This window comes from Medicago truncatula, chromosome 4 (assembly GCF_003473485.1).
Source record: "Medicago truncatula cultivar Jemalong A17 chromosome 4, MtrunA17r5.0-ANR, whole genome shotgun sequence".
Taxonomy (NCBI): Eukaryota; Viridiplantae; Streptophyta; class Magnoliopsida; order Fabales; family Fabaceae; genus Medicago; species Medicago truncatula.
In genome coordinates this window covers 55153517-55174299 of record NC_053045.1, presented here as the reverse complement: position 1 = coordinate 55174299, position 20783 = coordinate 55153517, and the positions used below count along the sequence as shown (strand labels likewise).

The 20783-nt window shown below is 34.3% G+C and overlaps 3 protein-coding genes and 1 non-coding gene across 4 annotated transcripts; 2 read left to right on the top strand and 2 right to left on the bottom strand.

Moving 5' to 3' along the window:
- Positions 1–865: 865 nt before the first annotated feature.
- Positions 866–4017, bottom strand: LOC11441646 (G-type lectin S-receptor-like serine/threonine-protein kinase LECRK1). The gene has a single exon (XM_003609257.4). The coding sequence runs from the start codon at positions 3436–3438 to the stop codon at positions 955–957; it is 2484 nt and encodes an 827-aa protein (XP_003609305.1). The 5' UTR covers positions 3439–4017; the 3' UTR covers positions 866–954.
- Positions 4018–5532: 1515 nt separating this feature from the next.
- Positions 5533–8304, top strand: LOC120579988 (uncharacterized). The gene is made up of 2 exons (XM_039832817.1): positions 5533–7068; positions 7177–8304. The coding sequence occupies exons 1-2, from the start codon at positions 5533–5535 to the stop codon at positions 8302–8304; spliced, it is 2664 nt and encodes an 887-aa protein (XP_039688751.1).
- A 4518-nt stretch (positions 8305–12822) lies between these two features.
- LOC11441645 (peroxidase 25) lies at positions 12823–15017 on the top strand. Its single transcript, XM_003609255.4, has 4 exons — positions 12823–13292; positions 13769–13948; positions 14073–14235; positions 14389–15017. The coding sequence occupies exons 1-4, from the start codon at positions 13095–13097 to the stop codon at positions 14808–14810; spliced, it is 963 nt and encodes a 320-aa protein (XP_003609303.1). The 5' UTR covers positions 12823–13094; the 3' UTR covers positions 14811–15017.
- A 5560-nt stretch (positions 15018–20577) lies between these two features.
- On the bottom strand, positions 20578–20659 carry TRNAS-GCU (transfer RNA serine (anticodon GCU)). The gene has a single exon. It is a non-coding gene; the product is annotated as a tRNA-Ser (tRNA).
- Between the last annotated feature and the right edge of the window lie 124 nt (positions 20660–20783).

Sequence of the window (20783 nt, the reverse complement as noted above, 5' to 3'; positions counted from 1 at the left end):
CATGGGAAGTTTTGCAAGGCAAAAAAAGAATCCTTATTCTAACACCTATAATCATTTGGAAGGGAAATCAAGGTCTGACACTGCTCCAACGTACTCCTCAACATCAGCAAGGAAAGCAGAGCCTAGAATAAACTCTTGTTCAGTTCATTCGTCGACAATGACATTTATCATTTCTACATTGACTATAATATCAAACTTCTTTCAAAATTGTGTTGTGATATCGTGACTATGTGTCGAGTTAGGCTTTAAATTTTTTGTCATTAACAATATAACATACATGTGTGTGTGGATTTTCAACACAACAATGACACTTGAACACTCATTATTCCATACATCAATTTAACATATTATTTTTTTTCTCTCTTCCCATTACATCACCAATTTATCATATTTATTACACCACAATCTCTATTTCTTTCTCTCTCAAGATGTCAATGGAGTTGATAGATGTCTATGAAACATTATTCCTCTTTTCTACAACGGTGTAAGAACCATTAGATCTAGAAATTTCGCTCACTAGATTTAACGATCACCATAGCTGCATTGTGACACGGGATGAAACCAAGATAAAATATGTAGACACCATCAACGGTTATATTTATAAACAAAATTTCTAGCTTCACATATATGAAGTTAGTTTAATATGGTCTTAATTATATACAAAAAAAAAAAATTATAATTACTGAAGTATCCTTTACTGCAACAATCATCATACTGAAGTTTCATTGAGACTATGCACTCGTCTTGAAAAATAAGAGAATTGACAAAGTGTATTTTTAAAATCTCAACTAAAAATGTAGGAATTTAACTACACTCATTTAATTGTAATTTGAAAGGTAGCTTTTGATATAGTACAAAACCTGAATGATAAATTGAAGATAAAATTAAACTGCAGAAGCACAAATATACAAGAAAATCACAAAAGCAACACATATATATAATGTCCCTACAAGACTATTCAAGCAAGCGAGCTGGTGAGGGAGGAACTGGAATATCTTCCAAACCTTCCAACATTAAAATTACATTCTTCATTGTAGGACGGAGATGTTGTCGGTCTTGCACACACCACAACCCGACTTTCACCATTCTTTCCAATATCTTCCAATCCACATCTTTCTCATCATGTCTGATAAGCTTGTTTAACTGCCCTGCTTCAAAACATTGATATGCCCAACTGGAAAGAAGAATTTCACCGGGCGAGTGAATATTATTCATCTCTATACTTCTTCTGCGGCAAATAATTTCCAATAATACCACACCAAAACTGTAAATGTCAGCTTTTACCGATACTGATGCATCCTCCTTCTGCCGTTCAGGTGCCAAATACTTGACTGTGCCATCATCCTCTATTTTAGTTCTTGAATGACCCCTCTTTGAAAGTCTTGCCAATCCAAAATCAGATATTTTTGCATTCCATGCTTCATCCATAAGTATATTTTGAGGATTTATATTACAATGGATAATTTGGACTTCACACTCTTCGTGTAGATATAATATTCCTTTAGCCACGTCCAATGCAAGTTTCATTCTATCTTTCCAAGATAGTCTCACTTCCCCTTCAAAGAGGATATTTGCAAGAGACCCTTTGCTGACAAATTCATAAACAAGAAGCTTCTTTGAACCTTCTATACAAAAACCAATAAGCTTAACCAAATTCCTATGATGAGTTCGAGCAATGGAAGTAACTTCCGTTCGGAATTCCCTATCCCCTGCATCAACAATTCTCTCCTCCAGTCTTTTCACAGCAATGATTCTGTTATTGTCGCCCATTGTACCTTTATAAACAACACCAAATGATCCTCTCCCTATCTCATCTGAAAAGCCCCCGGTTGATTCTGAAAGTTCGTCAAAAGAAAATGAGGTCAAGGAGCATTCTTCTGTAAATCCCAGTTTTTCACTTTCTGACAACATTGCATACCTATTTACTTGACGTCTGTAAGTGAAGAAAATGGACACCGCAGTGATGAAACAAATCAATGAAACGACACCCAAAGTAAGAGATAGGATCATTATTAGGTTTTTCTTGTTATCAATAACAACCTTAGGCTTAGGCACGTTGGTGTTATTTGAGGTTGGAGGTGAAATAATAATGGGAATATTTGAAGGAATCTTTATTAAGGCCACAGACACAGTGGAAGAAGAATCATTTTGAAACTTGCCGTGTATAAGTGGAAGCCTATATTTATTGCAGCTGCCGTTGGTATATATTGCTCCCCCACAAACACAATCTTGTCGGCAAGCCTTCTCACAAGTATCCATATCAATCAACACGGGTATAACAGAATATGGAACATCCCCCCAATGCATATTCTCAAAGTGAGTAAAATTATACAACAACGTTCGGTCTTCAATGCTTTCACAGTCATCTTTGCTATGCGTCTGTACGCAGTCTATAGGCACGCTTTTAGTGTTGGAAGGGATGAAACCAGGATAACATTTGCATACAGCATCACCGCTCATATTGAAGGAGCAATAACTGTTCAACCCACAAAACCCCTTCACTTGACAAGTGTCATTAAGTGCTTGCCACAAGATTACCACACGCGAGCTATTCTTGCTCTCAAAGTCAAATTGGTGCTCATACAATCTCAAGTTTCCATCTACATCAAACGTTGCACGGTAGATTGAAGTTGTGTTGTTGTGTAACTTCTTACTATGCTTATTGATATCGTTGAGACATAGCCTATCACCATCATCTTCGTCGGACATATTTAGGCAAAGAAAGCCTTGAATGCTAAGACTTAGTTGTTTGGGTATGTATGTCAGATCCCAAGAATTTGAAGCCCAGTAAGCATCCAGGTCGCTGAATCTGCTGTACAAGGGGTAAGCGACAAGGTTTCCATCATTTTGCATGCCGAGATAGAAACATCCCCTTGAATGGTCTGACTTGGATATACTAGAGATTAAATAATCATCAGCAGTCAAACTCTGACCTCCTAATATGGTGTCTGTTGGGTGATCAAAGCTTTGCCATATAACTGTAGAATTCTCATCATAAAGCACAAAGTTGCCAGAATCATGCATAGATGCCTTAGAGACCAAATTCTCCTCTGAATCATCTCTCAAGTCTTTATTCATAGCTGAATCTCTGTTTCCATTTTGAAGAAGCAGACCTTGCTCTGTCAAATTCAACATAGATTTAGAGGAGACTGCTGGAGCATCACGGTTAGCAGTCCACACAACAGTGGTTGTGTTTTCAGATGGATTAACCAACCATATTCCAACAGCAAAACCATTACCTTTGGGGTAAAACCCAAAAGCAAAATGGCCAGAACTTGATTGCCATGAAGTATTTTCACCTTTAGGAGCGAGGAAAGACCCCAATGGAATGATAATGGGTTGAGTTTTTTCAGTTGTATTGTGTGTGGCTTCTATTAATGTAAATAGCATGAAGAAGATGGAGAACAGTATTGATAACAAAGCAAGGGTGGAAGCCATAGTAGGATTGGGAAACTAACGTAAGCGTCCCAAAAGAAAATTATGATTCTTATTTCTTAATGATCAATTCACTCTTGTATTTTTTGTCCCAAAAGATTGATCAGGTTAAAAAGAAATATATTTGTATAATACTAACTAATAAGTAAAAATAATAATTTTGGTGCCCCTTAAAAAAATGATGTCCTGTTTATATAAAAAGATGCAAAGTTTCCTTTTACCATTGTTTGCTTCTTTACCAACTTAATTTTTTAAACAATAGGTTTACAACTTATGTAATCTACTAATCTTTATCGATGAAAATGGAAAAACAGACATGTTAGTGCCCTTTTGACGCTAGTGAAAATAATAATTCTATGGTCTCTAAGCAAAAAAGGATGACTTTTACCGATCGACTCACTGGGTCAAACCAGAAGTGTCTAGGAAGGAACTAAGATAATAATTCTTTTTGGAATAGTTGACTTCAAGTCATCCTCCTGGAATCTGGATTCCATTTCTGAATCAAATGCCGTGCTCACTGGGAAATCAAGAATAAGTAAAGTTTCTTCTGCATAAACCGTGTGGGGCAGGGGAAAACAGAACTTTTGTTTGCACTAACCTTCACTGCTAATTATGCTACAAATTGACTATTACTTTCTTTTTCTTTTTTTTGAAGGAAAATTGACTATTACTTTCTAAAACAATACTTTTTGGTCTCAAATTAGATGTCTATTTTAAGTTTTACACAATTCTTAAAAAAATTATTATTAGTTTTCTTTTATTTCAATGGTAAAATGTGTTTTTTTATTAAGAACTTTTATTGATTATAATTAGTGGAGTAATTAGATGATTGAAATAATTAATAAAAAAAAAGGAAATAGGACCCTTAAAATGAGACGGAGGGAGTAGCATGATAAATAATTGATATTTGGTCTTGAAGTGAGAATGTTCGTTCCAACTAGGGTGTGACCTTTGTTTTCTGAACTACTACTACTCTTCAAGTGTTTTATTGATTGATTAAGTGGTCATCATCTGAACGTGATTCAACTTTTTCTTTCTCCTAGTGCTTGACAAAAAAATAAATAAATAAATAAATAAATAAAAATTAAAAAAAAATAATAATCAATTAATTTGCTACCCCGTTTGCAATTTTTGTTTAAAGTGATCAATAAAAAATTTCACTTAATTACATGAACCAACTAGTGTTAACGAAACAAAATAAGTAATGAGTTATTATAAAGAAAAAAAGATGAGCATTTAGGGCAATATAAGAAAGGGTTAAATATGTTTTTGGTCCCTACATTTTGCCTCATTTTAATTAATAGTCTTTACATTTCAATAAATGTTTTTAAAATCCCTACATTTTTTATCCGTTAGCACAAATAGTCCCTGCCGTCAAATAATTAACTGGACGCTGACGTGGAAGTATATGTGGCAATGGGTCCCACTCATCAAATGATTGTTAATTAAAATATAGATCAGTGTTAATTTATATTTTAATCAAATAATTAACACTAAAATACAATTAAAATAATATAAACAGAAAGTAAAGAGACCCTACAAACCCTACAAATAACAACCAAAAAATAGAAACCCTAGATTTTCAGAAAGTCCTCCTTTGAAGAACACCTAGCGGCGCTACCCAATCCCAGTTCCAATTCAAGTTCGTTGAATATGAGTTCTTATTCGATTTCTTGTTCATTTTCGCGTTCGTGTTTAGTGTGTTGCTGATTTTCAAGTTGTATCTGTGATTTTCGCGTTCTGTTTTGTGGTTCAGGTATGTTAACTTTTAGGGTTTGTATTGTTTAATGTTTGTTTGTTTCTTTGATGATTCTTGTGGTCCAAAATGGTTTTGTTATTGTTGTTTACTGTTGGTAATAAACTATTGAGTTTGTTTTTGTCCTTTGCTTTCAAGTTGGCTTTGTTTACTGTTTTTTTTCGATTTGAACATGGGAAAGGGGGTTTTTTGATGCTCTTTTGTTGTATTGAATACATGTGGGGTAGAGCAGTAATGTTGGGTTTGAAATCTTTATGTTTGGAATCAACTGTATTTTCGTTTTTGCCTTAAAATCAGATTGTGTGTTGGAACTTACCATTTTGCCCTTTGTTTTGGTAGGTATGGCTTTTACAAGTATATTTCATGTTAAGGGTTTTTTTGTAAGTGACAATGGGATGAAGTATGTGGGTGGCGCTACTCATGCAATGGATGGTCTAGACAAAGATAGGTGGTCTTTTTTTGAGATTCAAGGAACTGTGAAAGAGTTGGACACAACTGCTGGAGAATTTAAAATGTGGTGGAAACCTACAACTATATCACTAGATTCTGGTTTGTTCAAGGTTGGTGATGATGAAGATGCTTCCAAAATATCAAAGTATGCTACTGATCACAATGCTCCAATTGAAATATATGTGGAGTATGTAAATGAAGCTAATGCAAATGCAAGTTATCCTGTGTGTTTGGACAATGACGGTGTGAGAAAAGACAAAGGCAAGGGTGTGGCTATTCCTACTGATGAGTCTGGTTCTGATGATGATTATTGTGAAAGTGAGCATTCAGATTTGGATGTAAGCATTGAAGACAGTGAAGAAGAGAGGGACTTGGGGTTAGATGATGGATTTGAAGAAGAGCTGGTTGAGTTTGCTGGTGAAGGAACTTCTCAAGTTAGACAACCTAATGATGTTGATGATAGTAATGCTCCACATGATGGTGATGGTGCTGATGAACTTAATGAGGCTGAAGATGATTATGTGTCAAAAGATCTTGATAGTGCGAGTGATTCTGGTGGTGATGGATGTGCTGAACTTAAGCCAAGATATCCCAAGTTTAGAAGTGAAGATCTTATTAAAACATTTAAGTTCACTGTGGGCATGGAATTCTCTTCACTGAAACAGTTCAAAGATGCAATTCTTGAACACAATGTGTTGAATGGAAAGCAGGTAAAGTTTAGGAAAAATGATGCAGATAGGGTTAGGGTGGTTTGTAAGTCTTTTGACACATGTGGTTACACTGCGTTGGTTAGTAGAGTTGTTAGGAGTCACACTTTTAGGGTTAAGACACTTGTACCAAAACACACATGTGGGAGAGTCTTTGATAACAAGAATGCTAAGTCTGAGTGGGTAGCTAAGGTTATCTTTGATAGGATGAAATGCTCTAAAGGGATGCAGATTAATGATGTTGTTACTGAAGTTAGAACCAAGTATTCAACTGGCATAACATTTTCAACAGCTTTTAAAGCTAGACAAATAGCTAGAAAGCTTGTGGGTGGTGATAGTGTCAAGCAGTATGCATTGTTGTGGTCCTATAGTGAGGAATTAAAAAGAGCATGTCGTGGAAATAATTGTAAGTTGCACATTGAAAGGCCTGCCCCTACGTTGGAGCCTAGGTTTGGAAGGTTTTACTTATGCCTCGATGGTTGCAAGAGGGCTTTGAAAATTGCTTGTAGGCCATTCATTGGTGTAGATGGTTGTCATTTGAAGAATAAATATGGTGGACAGCTACTAATTGCAGTGGGAAGAGACCCTAATGATCAATACCTGCCAATTGCTTTTGCAGTGGTTGAGACTGAAAGTAAAGAAACATGGAGGTGGTTTTTAACAAACCTACTTGATGATATTGGTGACAGTAGGTGGACATTCATAAGTGATCAACAAAAGGTAACTTTAGTTTGTGTTTTAACACTTTATGCTCATTTCATTTGATGTTGTTCTAGACATATTGAGAATATTTAAATTGTTTTGTGTGCCTGTTTTTTGTTATTGTAGGGATTGATCCAGACTTTTGATGAGATGCTTGGTGGTCTAGAACACAGATTCTGTCTTAGACATCTCTATGCAAATTTTAAAAAGAAGTTTGGTGGTGGGACACTTATAAGAGACCTCATGATGGCTGCAGCTAAGGCTACATATGTGGAGGCATGGGAGGAGAAGATGCAACAGATCAAGAATATCAGTGAACCTGCTTATGAATGGCTGATGAATATCCCTAAGAAAGGTTGGTGCAAACATGCCTTTTCATATCATACAAAGTGTGATGTGCTGATGAATAACCTTAGTGAGAGTTTTAATGCAACAATTTTATTGCAAAGGGAAAAGTCAATTATAACTATGTTTGAGTGGATTAGGACATACTTAATGGGTAGATTTGCAAAGCTTAAGGAGAAATCTGAAAAATATAGAGGGACTATAATGCCTAAACCTAAGAAGAGACTTGACTGGGAGATTGAAAAAAGTGGAAACTGGTTTGCTACTTGGGTAGGGGGGTTGAAATTTGAAGTTACACATTCACTTTTTCTTGATAAGTTTGTGGTAGACTTAGGAAAAAGAAGCTGTTCATGTAACTCTTGGGACTTGGTGGGAATCCCCTGCAGGCATGCAGTTGCAGCCATTAATATGAAGGGTGATGATCCTATTACATATGTGAATAGGTGTTACACCAAGGTTTGTTACCAAGACTGCTATGATCAAATTATTTCACCAATTAATGGTCAGAATAAGTGGCCTAAGACAAACTACCCAGAAGTTTTACCCCCTCAATTCAAACGTGGCCCTGGGAGACCCAAGAAGTTAAGGAGAAGAGAACCTGATGAAGAAAGGATGGAAAATGGTAAGTGGTCAAGAGCACATACCACAACTAGGTGTAAGAGATGCTTGAAAGTTGGACATAACAAGAGAACCTGTAAGGCAGTTCTTCCTACTGTTGATGATGTTGCAGTAAGCATTGATGAGGTTCAACCTCTGCCTACCCAGCCAACTGTTGCAGCACCTGCTCAGTCAAGCCAGCCAATTGTTGTTGCATCTACACAGATAAGCCAGGCCCCTGTTGCTGCACCTAAGAAAAGAGTATGCTTTTTTTTGCAGTCTATTATATTTTTCTCTTTTATTATGCTTTAACATGTTGAATTCTATTATTAGGGGAGACCTTGTAAGAAAGTAGTTGATGGTCAGTATAGTGGTGTTGTGAAAAGAAAACAACAAGCTGCTACCAAGAAAAGAAAAGTTGTTGCTGATAACTCTGCTAAATCTGTGGGGACTAATAATGTGGTAAGTCTTTTAACTTTACTAAGAGAGTATTTACTTGTGGTAACATGTTTAAGAGAATATTTATTTATTTATGAATGAAATGTTATGCAGTCTGGTCATAATGAAGTTGAAACCATATTCCAAACATTGAAAGCCTTACCACCAGATGTGTTTGAAGAGACAATGAAGCAATTGGTAGTCGGGCTCGCGAAATGGCATAATGAAGTGGGAGAGAAAACACCAAAGCCAAGAGAAGATGCATGAAATTAAATCATGGAATATTAACTTAGATTACTAGGACCTTTTTTTATGCTTGATACATGTTTGCGTGTGAATTAAGAATTTGTAATCAAGCTTTTGCGTGTAATGCTTCATCTATTTTGTGAACTTTGTGATGAAGCTTAACTACTACTGATGACAGGCTTTTTTTGTTGGTCAACATTTCCAGTGTAGACAATTGGAGTACCAATTGCAAGTTCAATGTGATATACAATTGGAATGCCAATTGCATTTTATGTTATTCAAGTGTCACCGTTGTTTTTTAACATCTCAAAATTATTATAACATGTTCATTTTGTAGTTATATAATGTGAGCTTATAATTATGCTAAGTGGCATGTTTTTATTGGTGTATAGTTCTGTTTATAACATGTTCGGTTTATAAGGAGGGACTGTGTATAGTTCTGTTTTTTTGGTGTTCATAAAAGTGCATATAAAATTGGGTTAAAAGTGCATATAAAAGTGGGTTATTTTGGATACTATAAATTCATAAAATTCATAAAAGTGCATATAAAAGGAGGAAGAAGAATTTTTTTGGGAATTTAGGGATTTGAATCACCAATGAAATGGGTTATATCCATGGGTCGGGTCAAATTAACCATTCAATTCGGTCCAATCCATTAAAAACCCGTATCAACAAAAAAAATGCCACGTAAGCACTCTGTTTGATGGTTGGGCATAATTTGACGGCAGGGACTATTTGTGCTAACGGATGAAAAATGTAGGGATTTTAAAAACATTTATTGAAATGTAAGGACTATTAATTAAAATGAGGCAAAATGTAGGGACCAATAACATATTTAACCCTATAAGAAATAGAGAAAGCAGAAATGCGTTGAGGAATAAAGCAGATGCATTACAGATAAGAAGAGAGTGATGGAAAAAACTCCCTAGAATCTAATCTCTTATATTTTGAACATCAAAACATAGACATGTGACGACGTCGCCCCATGTTTTCATCTCAAAAACTTGCATATTAAAAGTACAAAAAAAAAATTAAAATGCATCATATTTCTTAAAGTTTCCACTTTATGAAGATGTATTTGGCTAATTGGCCAATACCTTCCGAATAAAATAATTAAAAAAAGCTAAATCATTTGACGTGATATCTAATTTTCCCTAGTGACAAACCATTATATATAACTGAAAATCAGTGATAAAAATTATCTGCAAGCAAGGGAGTGAGAAACTATCAAAACCAACAGTGAAGTTGTGTCTGAATTCTTGTTTCAGTTTGCATTGTATAGTAGTCCAAAATGATTGTGCGATTGGGATCCCTAGTGATTTTGGTGATGACTTTGGCAGTTGAAGCCCAACTGAAAAGTGGGTTTTAATCAAATTCATGTCCAACAGCTGCGCCCATCTTACGGTCCACAGTTGTATCTTACTTTAACAAAGATCCAACCATTGATCCAGGCCTGCTCAGGTTTCATTTCCATGATTGCTTTGTCCAAGTAAGCTAAGTGTATGTTTGTTTGGATTGGTGGTGAGTTCGAAAAAATTACGATGACATTGGTTCTATATATAGTTTTTTCTTTTACAAAGGTTATATAGTTTTTATAATTTGAATCTCCTAAGGAATATGCATGTTAGTTAAAAATTGTAATAGTTAAAACTGTAAAAAAATAAATGATTACATAGGTAAATTATGAAATTATTGAAAGCTATATTGTTGAATTTCCGATTAACTATACGAGTATATCATAATTGGTAAACTTTTTTACTTAAAACACTAGTTGATGACTACACATTACTGTATTAATTTATTTTGATATGCAAATTTAAAGTCATTTGAAATTATCTCTCCCACTCCCACAGGGCTGCGATGGATCCATATTGATTACAGGTTCTTCTTCAGAAAGGAATGCATTACCAAACCTTGGTCTAAGAGGGTTTTTTTTTTTTTTTTTTTTTGAAACATGGTCTAACGTTTTGAAGTGATAGATAATGCAAAATCACAAATAGAGGCCATATGCCCCGGAGTTGTCTCATGTGCTGACATCCTAGCATTGGCAGCCCGTGATGCTGTCAATTTGGTATTAAAGCAATCTTAAAACTTACTCAAACTCACTCTACCACACACGCGCGCTCACACACAATACATTGTGTTTTTGAAGGAACCATGATAAAATCAATAAGCTTTTCAGACATAATGAGAAATACGTGGATTGGAAGGTATTGGAAAGAATGTTGAAGGTGGGTTGCAAGACCACCAATCTCTCCGTCCTGCAATGAAGAATGTAATCTTGATGTTGGAAGGTTTGAAAGATATTCCGGTTCCTCCCTCTCCAGCTCGCTTGCTTGAGTAGTCTTGTAGGGATTTATGTGTTGCTTGTGTGATTTATTATTTGTGCTATTGCAGTTTCAAGTTTATGTTGAATTTACTGTTCAGGTTGTGTTGTGATGAACTATATATCAAAAGCTAGCATTTGTGCTCATCACTCGTGGAAATCGTTGTGTTAAATAAATATTTGTTTAGTTTTTTCTTGTATGATTTGTATATTACATCTAATTCTCAATAGAAGAAACTAGTGCAGCTGTTCCTGATGTGGCTTTCAGTTTGTCTTTTGTGTCATGTTATGTATTGTTGTTTTTTGTTTCAGTTGCTAAGCTTGTCTCTGTGTTATAAGGAAGCCAAAATCTAACGTAGTTATTCCTCTTCCTGATGTCAATGTCAATTCTTGTTACAATTTAGCAGCAAATATATAGTACTGTCTCATAATTTTAATTTGTCTGAAACATGAACAAGATTAATTGGTTTTGTTGTTTCAAAAGCAAAAAAAAAAAGGGGAAATATCATTTTTTTTAAATCTAATTTTCGCACAACGAAATTTTTTAAAAATATATTCCGATTGTTGAGGTTGTTGTCTCCAAGCTGAGTTCAGATAAAAGAAGGTAGCAAACCAAACTACCTACCCGAATAGCCAAAATAAACTGAACAACTAATCTAATCATTATTAGTAACACTTAAATAACTCCAATTAATAACTCATGTTAATTCATGTTATGTCTAGAAGCTGATGTTTTAATTAAGTAGTCAAAATTGATTGTTATTCAACTTTATTTATTTATTTTCTGCTTAGTTCTTAACGGTTAATGCATGGCTTCAAATCTTCCTCCTGGATTCTGAATTTTTCACGCATGATCCAATAATAACTAACAAGTGGTGCTGTGCTCACTGATTAATGCACAACATCAATCAAGGGAAAATCAAGAAAAGGTAAAGTTATTTCTGCATAAAAACGTGTGGGGTAGGGAAAAACAGAAATTTCTTTGGCACTTATACGACTTCAATGTTATGCATTTACTCAAGGTCTCGGGTTCAATCCCCATGGTGTCAACAATTCCTGTATTTGGTCAGTCCATACAAAGATCTGAGTTCAATTGAGCTCCGCTAATGGGCGATGGAATTTTCTTCTGGATTAGTTGGTATTGCTGGATTAGCTTCTCATAAATATATACGATCAAAAATTCTAAAAAGATATGCTACTTAATAAGCATAAAACAGTAAATTAAATGGTAAACAATAGCAAAATAAATTAATAACTCTTTTTAGATATTTAGCCATATTTTTTTACAGGCTACATATTTAACCATTAAGAGTGGAAATTTAGAAGCAATATATCATGACTTGATTCAACCATTAGTAGTGATCATCTGACTGTTATTCAACTATTACATTTTTCTTTTCCTAGTGCTTGATAGTTAATAGAAAAAAACTTTAATTTGCTGCTCCATTTACAATTTTGTAAGAAAGTCATGGATACCTAATAATTTTGAATTAATTACATGAAGCAACTAGTATGAACGAAACCACAACAAGTAAAATACTGAAAAGAAAAAAGTTGTGCACCAAGGGCAAGTATAAGAAATAGAAAAAGCAGAAACGCGTTGAGGAATAAAGCAAATGCATCACAGATAAGAAGAGACAAAAGAGTGATGGAAACACCTCCCTAGGTTTCGAATCTCTAATATAATATGAACTTAAGAAAAACACAAGCATCTTTTAATTTATGATTGTGTTATTTGAACGTCAAAATATAGACACGTGACACCCTATATATTTTATCTCGATGACTTGCACACATTTCAAAAGTACACATAAAAAATAAAAGACAATGTTTTTTAATATATCTCCACTATATGAAAATGTATTTGGCTAATTGGCCAATGTCTTATAATCCACTTTCCTAATAAAATAATTGAGAAAAACTCAATCATATATAGTGATATCTACTTTTTGCTACAGAGAAACCATTATATATAACTGACAATCACTAGTGACACAAATGCTCTGCTAGCAAGGGAGTGAGAGAACCATAAAAAACCAAGTGTGGAGTTGTATCTGAATACTTGTTTCAGTTTGCATTGTGTTCGTACAAAATGATTGTGAAATTGGGCTTCTTGGTGATTTTGGGGATGACTTTGGCAGTAAATGCCCAACTGAAAACTGGGTTTTATTCAAATTCATGTCCAACAGCTGAGTCCATCGTACGGTCCACAGTTGTATCTTACTTTAACAAAGATCCAACCATTGCTCCTGGCCTGCTCAGACTTCATTTCCATGATTGCTTTGTCCAAGTAAGCTAATTGTATGTCTGGATTGGCAGTGATATCGACAAAATCACGATGACACCGTGATTTTGTTGAAGCTTGTTGTTTAGTTTTTTGTCAAAATCATGGCAGCTTACAAAGTTCTACTAATCTCACCGTGAATCCTAACATACACTATAAAATCATGTTATGTATAGTTTTTCTTTTCTTTTTTTGGTCCTACGTATAGTTTTTTCTTTTACAAAGGTTATATAGTTTTTAAAATCTTTTTAAAATTTGAATCTCCTGAGGGCTATACTTGTTAGTTGAAAAATGTCTTGGTTAAAACTGTAAAAAATAAATAATTACATAGTAACTTATGAAATTATGCGAGTATATCATGATTGGTAAACTTTTTTGCTTGAATACTAGTTAGTGTCTATGTACATTATTTTTGTCTGATTTATTTTGATATACAAATTTAAAGTCCATTTGACAATATATCTTCTCTCCCACTCCCATAGGGCTGCGATGGATCCATATTGATTGCAGGCTCTTCATCAGAAAGGAGTGCATTACCAAACCTTGGTCTAAGAGGTTTTGAAGTGATAGATAATGCAAAATCACAAATAGAGGCCATATGCCCTGGTGTTGTATCATGTGCTGACATCCTAGCATTGGCAGCTCGTGATGCTGTCGATTTGGTATTAAAGCAATCTTAAAACTTAGTCAAACTCACTCTACTCCACGCGCGCGCGCCCGCACAATACATTTTGTTTTTGAAGTAACCATGATAAAATTAACACGTGTGATTCGTGAATATGACAGAGTGATGGCCCAAGTTGGCCAGTGCCCACAGGAAGAAAAGATGGAAGGATTTCTTTATCATCTCAAGCCTCAAACTTGCCTTCTCCGCTTGAACCTGTTTCTGTCCATCGACAAAAATTTGCTGCCAAAGGTCTAAATGATCATGACCTTGTTACCTTACTTGGTATGCTTTCTTTCAAAACTTTTAATCTATAAACGAAATTGGACTAACAACAACGAAAAAATAAAGTTAGTCTCTAATTACTTTTCTTATATGTTCCTAGCATTTGCTACACATTTATTTATGTATTAACCTAAACTCTTGATTTTTGTGAAGGTGCACATACCATTGGCCAAACAGATTGCAGGTTCTTTAGTTATCGTCTATACAATTTCACAACCACTGGCAATGCTGATCCTACTATAAACCAAGCTTTCTTAGCCCAGCTTAAAGCAATATGTCCAAAAAATGGAGATGGTTTGAGAAGGGTGGCTTTGGACAAAGATAGTCCAGCCAAATTTGATGTAAGTTTCTTCAAAAATGTACGCGATGGTAACGGGATTCTAGAGTCAGACCAGAGGCTGTGGGAAGATTCTGCTACAAGAAGGGTGGTGGAAAATTATGGTGGGAATTTTAGAGGGTTATTGGGGTTAAGATTTGATTTTGAATTTCCAAAGGCTATGATTAAGTTGAGTAGTGTAGATGTGAAGACTGGTATTGATGGAGAGATTAGAAAAGTGTGCTCAAGATTTAATTGATCATTTGTGTCTGTTGTGACTAGTTTCTGTTTTGGACAGAGAAAATCAAGAAAAGGCTAAAAAAATATGCTACTTCATGCATGACAGTAAATAAGTGCCTAAACAATATCATAATGAAATAATTTATGTTCTTGAAACGAGAACGCTAGTTCCAACTAAGACTGCTATATTCAATGTTTCATAACCAATTGGTCATTGTTTTTTTCATTAGTACTCTCAAGTGTTTTGGTGCAGATTGAAATCACTGTGGTCTGTGGGTTTGACGAAATCACAGTGCAATTTGATATTACTGAAGCTAAGCTCTAAAATGTAGCTTTTATAAATCATGGTGTCGTGATTTTGTCAAATTCAACGCGGATTCAAACGGACTTTTAGTTAAGTAGCCATCATATAATTGTCATTCAACTAACTAGAGATACAAATTCTATCAACGTTACGCTGTAATTAGAATCTCGTTCTCATCAGGTCCGGTCCAAAAGACAGGCCACCTCAATTTTTTTTTACCAAGCATGTGCATTTATATCAACTGAAAAAATGCTTCATCTTTTAAATTAATCTGCATGCCTCATAGCCACTAAGCTCTGGATATTGAAAACAAGTCAACACTTTTTTTTTCATCTACTCAACCTTGAAAAGTGCAAATGAATATGTCAAATAAAATTTTATTTTTTCATTTGAGGGGGATCACACATATTCCGCAGTTAGTTGAGTTTCCGGTTCTCCAATAGATTGACTAGCAATTATACTTTTTTTAGGATGATAAATATTTTCCTTTTCATCTTTTATTATGCAACTATCTTATATCATGTCAAGTAAATTTATATTGTTTATAAAAAATTTAAATCTTAATAAATAATTTTGTATAAAAAAATACATCTTTTTATAATAATATATTTTCCAACAAGCCTTATTTTGAAATTCATCTTGAGCCTTCACTTTTATTTTTCACTTTTTTGGATAGGTTTTCTAAAAAAACATTTTTTTTTGGAAAGTGTATTCTTTTAAAGAATGATAAATTAATGTTTATGATTGATATATTTTTAATTTTAAAAATATTACAACAACATATGTTGAATCTCAAGAATTCATAAAGACCCTCCAAAGTCGGCTTCACCTAAACAAAAACTTCAAAAATATAAATTTTGACTTCCCCAATCTAAGAGGACTTTAGTATTATGAAACAAAATAAACTTCCCAGAACACTCCCTTCTCAAAGTCTTCTATTTCATCCACTTATTCCTTTATTTATTTTCAAAATCCTCTCCTCCCATCCCCTCTAAACAAGCAATTAAAGCCTTAGAATCGTGTGATTAAAATCACATTCTCCTCCTTTTATGTTGTCTCACCTTTTTAACACTTTTATCTTTTCTTCTTTTTGTTTTATGGAAAAAAAAATTAGAATGAGCGGATGATGCACCACTTCTTGAACTTTTTTAAGATAAAATATTCAATATAGCCTATAGGTATGTCTACACATAAATTTAAGTGCATAAAAAGTGGAAAAATCATGAATCATGAAACATAGAACACTCCACAAACAATATATTAAATTATGGTACATTGTAAAGGGGGAAATAGAGGGAAATTGAGCTATCGTCTGTATTTGACTTGAAGATTAAGAGTAATGAAAGAAAAGAACATGGCGTTGAGTTCATGTACTCATGTACCATCATCCATCAATTACAAGACCTATCTATATCTTCACATACCCAAATAATCAGCGAATCGTTGAAATTCACTGTCTTTAATATCTTGTTCATGAGCTAGGTTGGTTTCAAAAGTGGTACAAGTTAACCATGAAGGTTAGCAAACCTAGCCAAATCTTCGGGAAAGAGTTGTTTAACTGCGGCCTTGAAATCCTTTATATTCAAACTTGTTTGATTGGAAGCAGCAGCATTCTTCGCAGCTTCGTCGACAATCTTATCCAACACGTTGTTCATTATCTCGTTCATCATATCTATGGCTTCCACCGTGATTTCTAATTCAGGGTTCTCCTCCTTCGCAACTTGTTGTTTTTGGATTAAAAAATACGACAGAGCTTTTGGAACAATTACCGGGGTGAGTCACGACCAGGTCGTTTTCTTTAAGACGTTTCGCGGCACTACCTAAGTTGTGCAAGGTAGACTAGCAACCGCGCCGTCTCCAGGATAAAACAGCTCAGATTCAAACTGTACGATCACTGCCAGAAATCGCTCGAGAATAACACCTCAGTATGGTTTCGAAAAGTTTCGAAAACCACTCTAATATGGCACGCAGACCACCCGAGAAACCAAAGAGGGAGGGAAGAAAAGAACGGTTCGTCAACACAACCTGAGGGAGATGAGAAGGGGAGAAAACCAGAGAAGATGATTCGATTCTCGGTTTTGGAGTGAAGAATCCCATTCCCGAGCTCTCTATTTATAGAGAGGTTTCGACCTCGTTTTCTCCGCCGACCCGCCAAACCCAGCCCACGACCCACGTAACGGTAACCACGACGCGGAAACGTGGAGCGGAAGCTTGCGCGTGTGAAAAACGTGCGGGACTTGGTCCTCCGCGTGCGGGAAACTTGGAGCAGCAAATAAAAAATATCTATGAGGCCCGGCCGGATGGCGGCGCGCGTGTGGCTTATATAATTTTTGGCTAGCGCTCACTCCGTTCACAAAAGTGGGTACCCAAGGGCACACCCTTGGAAGTGATATCCCACATATATAAACACTACTAGAGTGTGTGATCTATCCAATGTGGGACATAAAATTTTCAATTCACACTTTACACTAGTTTCTATTTCATTGTGTTTACATTCTAATGTCTCCTCATAACAACTAGTATACTCCAAATTGTTGCCAATATACACTAGTATTCCAACACAACTTCATAGATGTGCTTTTCGAATTTCACAGTTTGTCTTCTCTTTTTGCCGCTTGCACTAGCTTCTGGTAGGATATTCTTCTCAGTCGTTGGTGCCATCGTGATTATTCAATGCAAATAGGGTTTCTTTAAACAAAAGGGAGTCTTGGTCTATTTCTTGTGAAACAAAATTAAGGTAGTTTGAGTCTTCTTTAGGGTTTTGTATGACCTAAGTTTAAATTTATGAACAAATTTAACACATGTAACGGGTAACGGATAACAGATAAGAATAAATTTAAATATTAAAAAAATGTAACAAACACGATAAAAATATATATATGTTTAGTTTTTTTTCTTTATCATTTAAAAAGTGTAACAAACTGACGAGTATATTTATACTTACTTTTTCATTATCCCAATTATATCTTTAAACAATTTTTTTCTATAATTCGTTAAAATAGATAATCATGGTTAGTTTGGTTTGTTATCTTGTTGGTATCATTAAAATAGATAATATTAGTTTGGTTTGTTATAACTTGAAAGCAACAAACATTTATATTTTTAATTTTAATCAAAATCAAAATTTCATAAAAAAACATCATTCATCATTTTCAAACGTTAACGCAATAAAAAGAGCAGAAAGACGTGTCCGACTTTTCGCTAGTTATGTATAAAAAGAATATATGGTAATTTTTGAATGACTTTTTCACTTTCAATTATACCCTTGAACAAATTTGATTATAAGAATGTTATTTTGCTGGTGTTATTGAAAAAGATAAGAATTTAAATTATATTGGGTTTTTTTTTAAGAAGTTATATTTGTCCACCTAAATTGACGCTGGGAGAATCGAACCTGAGACCTCGAGGAGGAGCAAACTCTCAGATCCCAAGTCAATACCACCAGGCCAATCCAAGTGGGTTATATTGGTTATATTATTGATGTCAATGAAAAAGATAGGTATAGTTTTTTTTTAAGGAAAAAAGATAAGTATAGTTTGTTATAATATGAAAGTGAAAAATATATAATATCTATATCTACAACTTTAATCAAAATCAAAATAGCACCTTTCAACTTTTTAGGCTGACTTTTTCTCTTTTCAAATTACCCTCAATTTTCAATACAAATAGCACATATAACAAATATATAAGAGTAAATTCAAATATTAAAACAAATTGTATATCCTTAAAAAAAAAAAAAAAAACAAATTGTATATGTTTAATTTTTTTTCCTTATCATTTAAAAATGGTAACGGATGAGAGATAATTCAAATATTAAAAAAGGTGTAACAAATAAAATATATCGTATAACAAACATGATATGAGTATATGTCAAGTTTTTTGAGAACAAATTATAATTAAAATTGTCTAAATAAATAGTATAATTGAAAGATAAAAAAAAGATAACCTAAAATCTTGTATCTTCTTCATATACAGGTATAGAAGAAGATAAAAATTCAAACCCATAACTGATGATAGAACTAGAATAGATATTTTTTGTATTCTACTTACTTGAGCTCATATCCTTGAGGAAGGGGACATGAGCTCCAACAAACACAAAAGAAATGAAAAGAATTTTGCTCATTACTCAAACTGTATCGTTCATTCCTAAAGTAAATATTCAAAATGCCCCTGCGCATGTTAACATGTGCTAGTGTATTTTTTTACCTATGTTAAGTCGCGCTACGTGAGTTAACATGCGCTAGTGTATTTTTTAACCTAAGTTAAGTCATGTAGTGTGACTTAAGTTGCGCTAGTGTATTCGGAGCGTGAGTTAACTCGCGCCAGTTGGCCGGTGCAGAACTGAAGAACAAACGTTTTTTGGTCTGTGGTCAATTTTTCAACATTCAATCCACACGTTTTTAACACTATTTTACACGTTTTTTGACCACATTAATGGTGTTTACAACCTATACTACCATTCCCACCTATAAATACCCCTCCATACTTCCCTAATTCCTCACACCATATCACTTTCTCCCCCTCCTCACTCTCTCCCTCTATTTCTCTTCTTTCTTTCTTTTTCAATATTCACTTTGGGGGCAAAAGTGATCAATCTTCGTCGGGTAAAATAGTGAAAAGCCGACATGGGAAAGTGATCGACCCTTGGGATAAGTTTAAATTTGTTTTTTCTTACTCCATAAACTTTTTACCGTGGGTAAAAAGATTCTTGTTGGGGTATAAAAAAAATCAAATTTAAATTTAGCCCAAGGGTTGGTGATGTATTTTCCCCAAGAAGCCCCTAAAAAAGATAACAAAAAAATTATATCAATCAATATGGCAAATTAGATCAAATCAGGAATGACGTCAAAAGTTTTCTACAAGAAATTAATCTGTGTAAACTATAACTTGATTAACTAACTTCACAAAAAATATGATTCAATTGACGAAGGAGATCAAAGATTGGGAAGACAAATTGTAGTTGTTTTAGTTATAGTCTATACAATTTTACCACCGTTTGCAATGTCTTTTCTCTTTTACATGAAATCACTGGCAATGCTGGTCCTACTATAAACCAATCTTTGTTTGCCCAACTTTAAGTACCATGTCCAAAAAATGGAGAATATTTGAGAAGACTTTGGACAAAAATAGTTCAGCCAAATATGATGTGAAAATTTCTTAAAAATGGACCTGATTATAATGGGATTCTAGAGTCATATTAGAGGCTGTGGGAAGATTCTGCTACGTTAATGGTGGTGAAATATTATGTTGTGAACATTAGAGGTTTATTGGGGTTTTGATTTGATTTTGATTTTGATTTTGATTTTCCCCAAGTTATGATTAAGTTGAGTAATGTTCATAATTTTAATTAATCGTTTGTGTAAACTATGATTTGGTTACTGAGTTTGGCTGAAATAGTAATATGGTATTATCAGTGTCTTCCTTAAAAAAAAATGTACCGTATGTTCTTTTCGTCACACAAAAAAAAAAAAAAAAAAGGAATCGTCGCCTGAGAGATTCGAACTCTCGCGGGGAAACCCCATGTACTTAGCAGGCACACGCCTTAACCACTCGGCCAAAGCGACTGTTGTGATACAATTCGCGCTGTATTAGAACTTAAACATTATTTCGCTTTATTTTTTATTCTAATAGACATTATTTTTAACCAAATTAATTCATTTAATTATCCAAAACATGAATCTTTTCATC

Coding starts and splice junctions, on each gene's coding strand:
- LOC120579988 (XM_039832817.1), top strand. CDS start 5,533: ATGGCTTTTACAAGTATATTTCATGTTAAGGGTTTTTTTGTAAGTGAC. Junction 7,069..7,176: donor TCATAAGTGATCAACAAAAG/GTAACTTTAGTT, acceptor TTGTTATTGTAG/GGATTGATCCAGACTTTTGA.
- LOC11441646 (XM_003609257.4), bottom strand. CDS start 3,438: ATGGCTTCCACCCTTGCTTTGTTATCAATACTGTTCTCCATCTTCTTC.
- LOC11441645 (XM_003609255.4), top strand. CDS start 13,095: ATGATTGTGAAATTGGGCTTCTTGGTGATTTTGGGGATGACTTTGGCA. Junction 13,949..14,072: donor CTCGTGATGCTGTCGATTTG/GTATTAAAGCAA, acceptor TGAATATGACAG/AGTGATGGCCCAAGTTGGCC. Junction 14,236..14,388: donor TGACCTTGTTACCTTACTTG/GTATGCTTTCTT, acceptor ATTTTTGTGAAG/GTGCACATACCATTGGCCAA.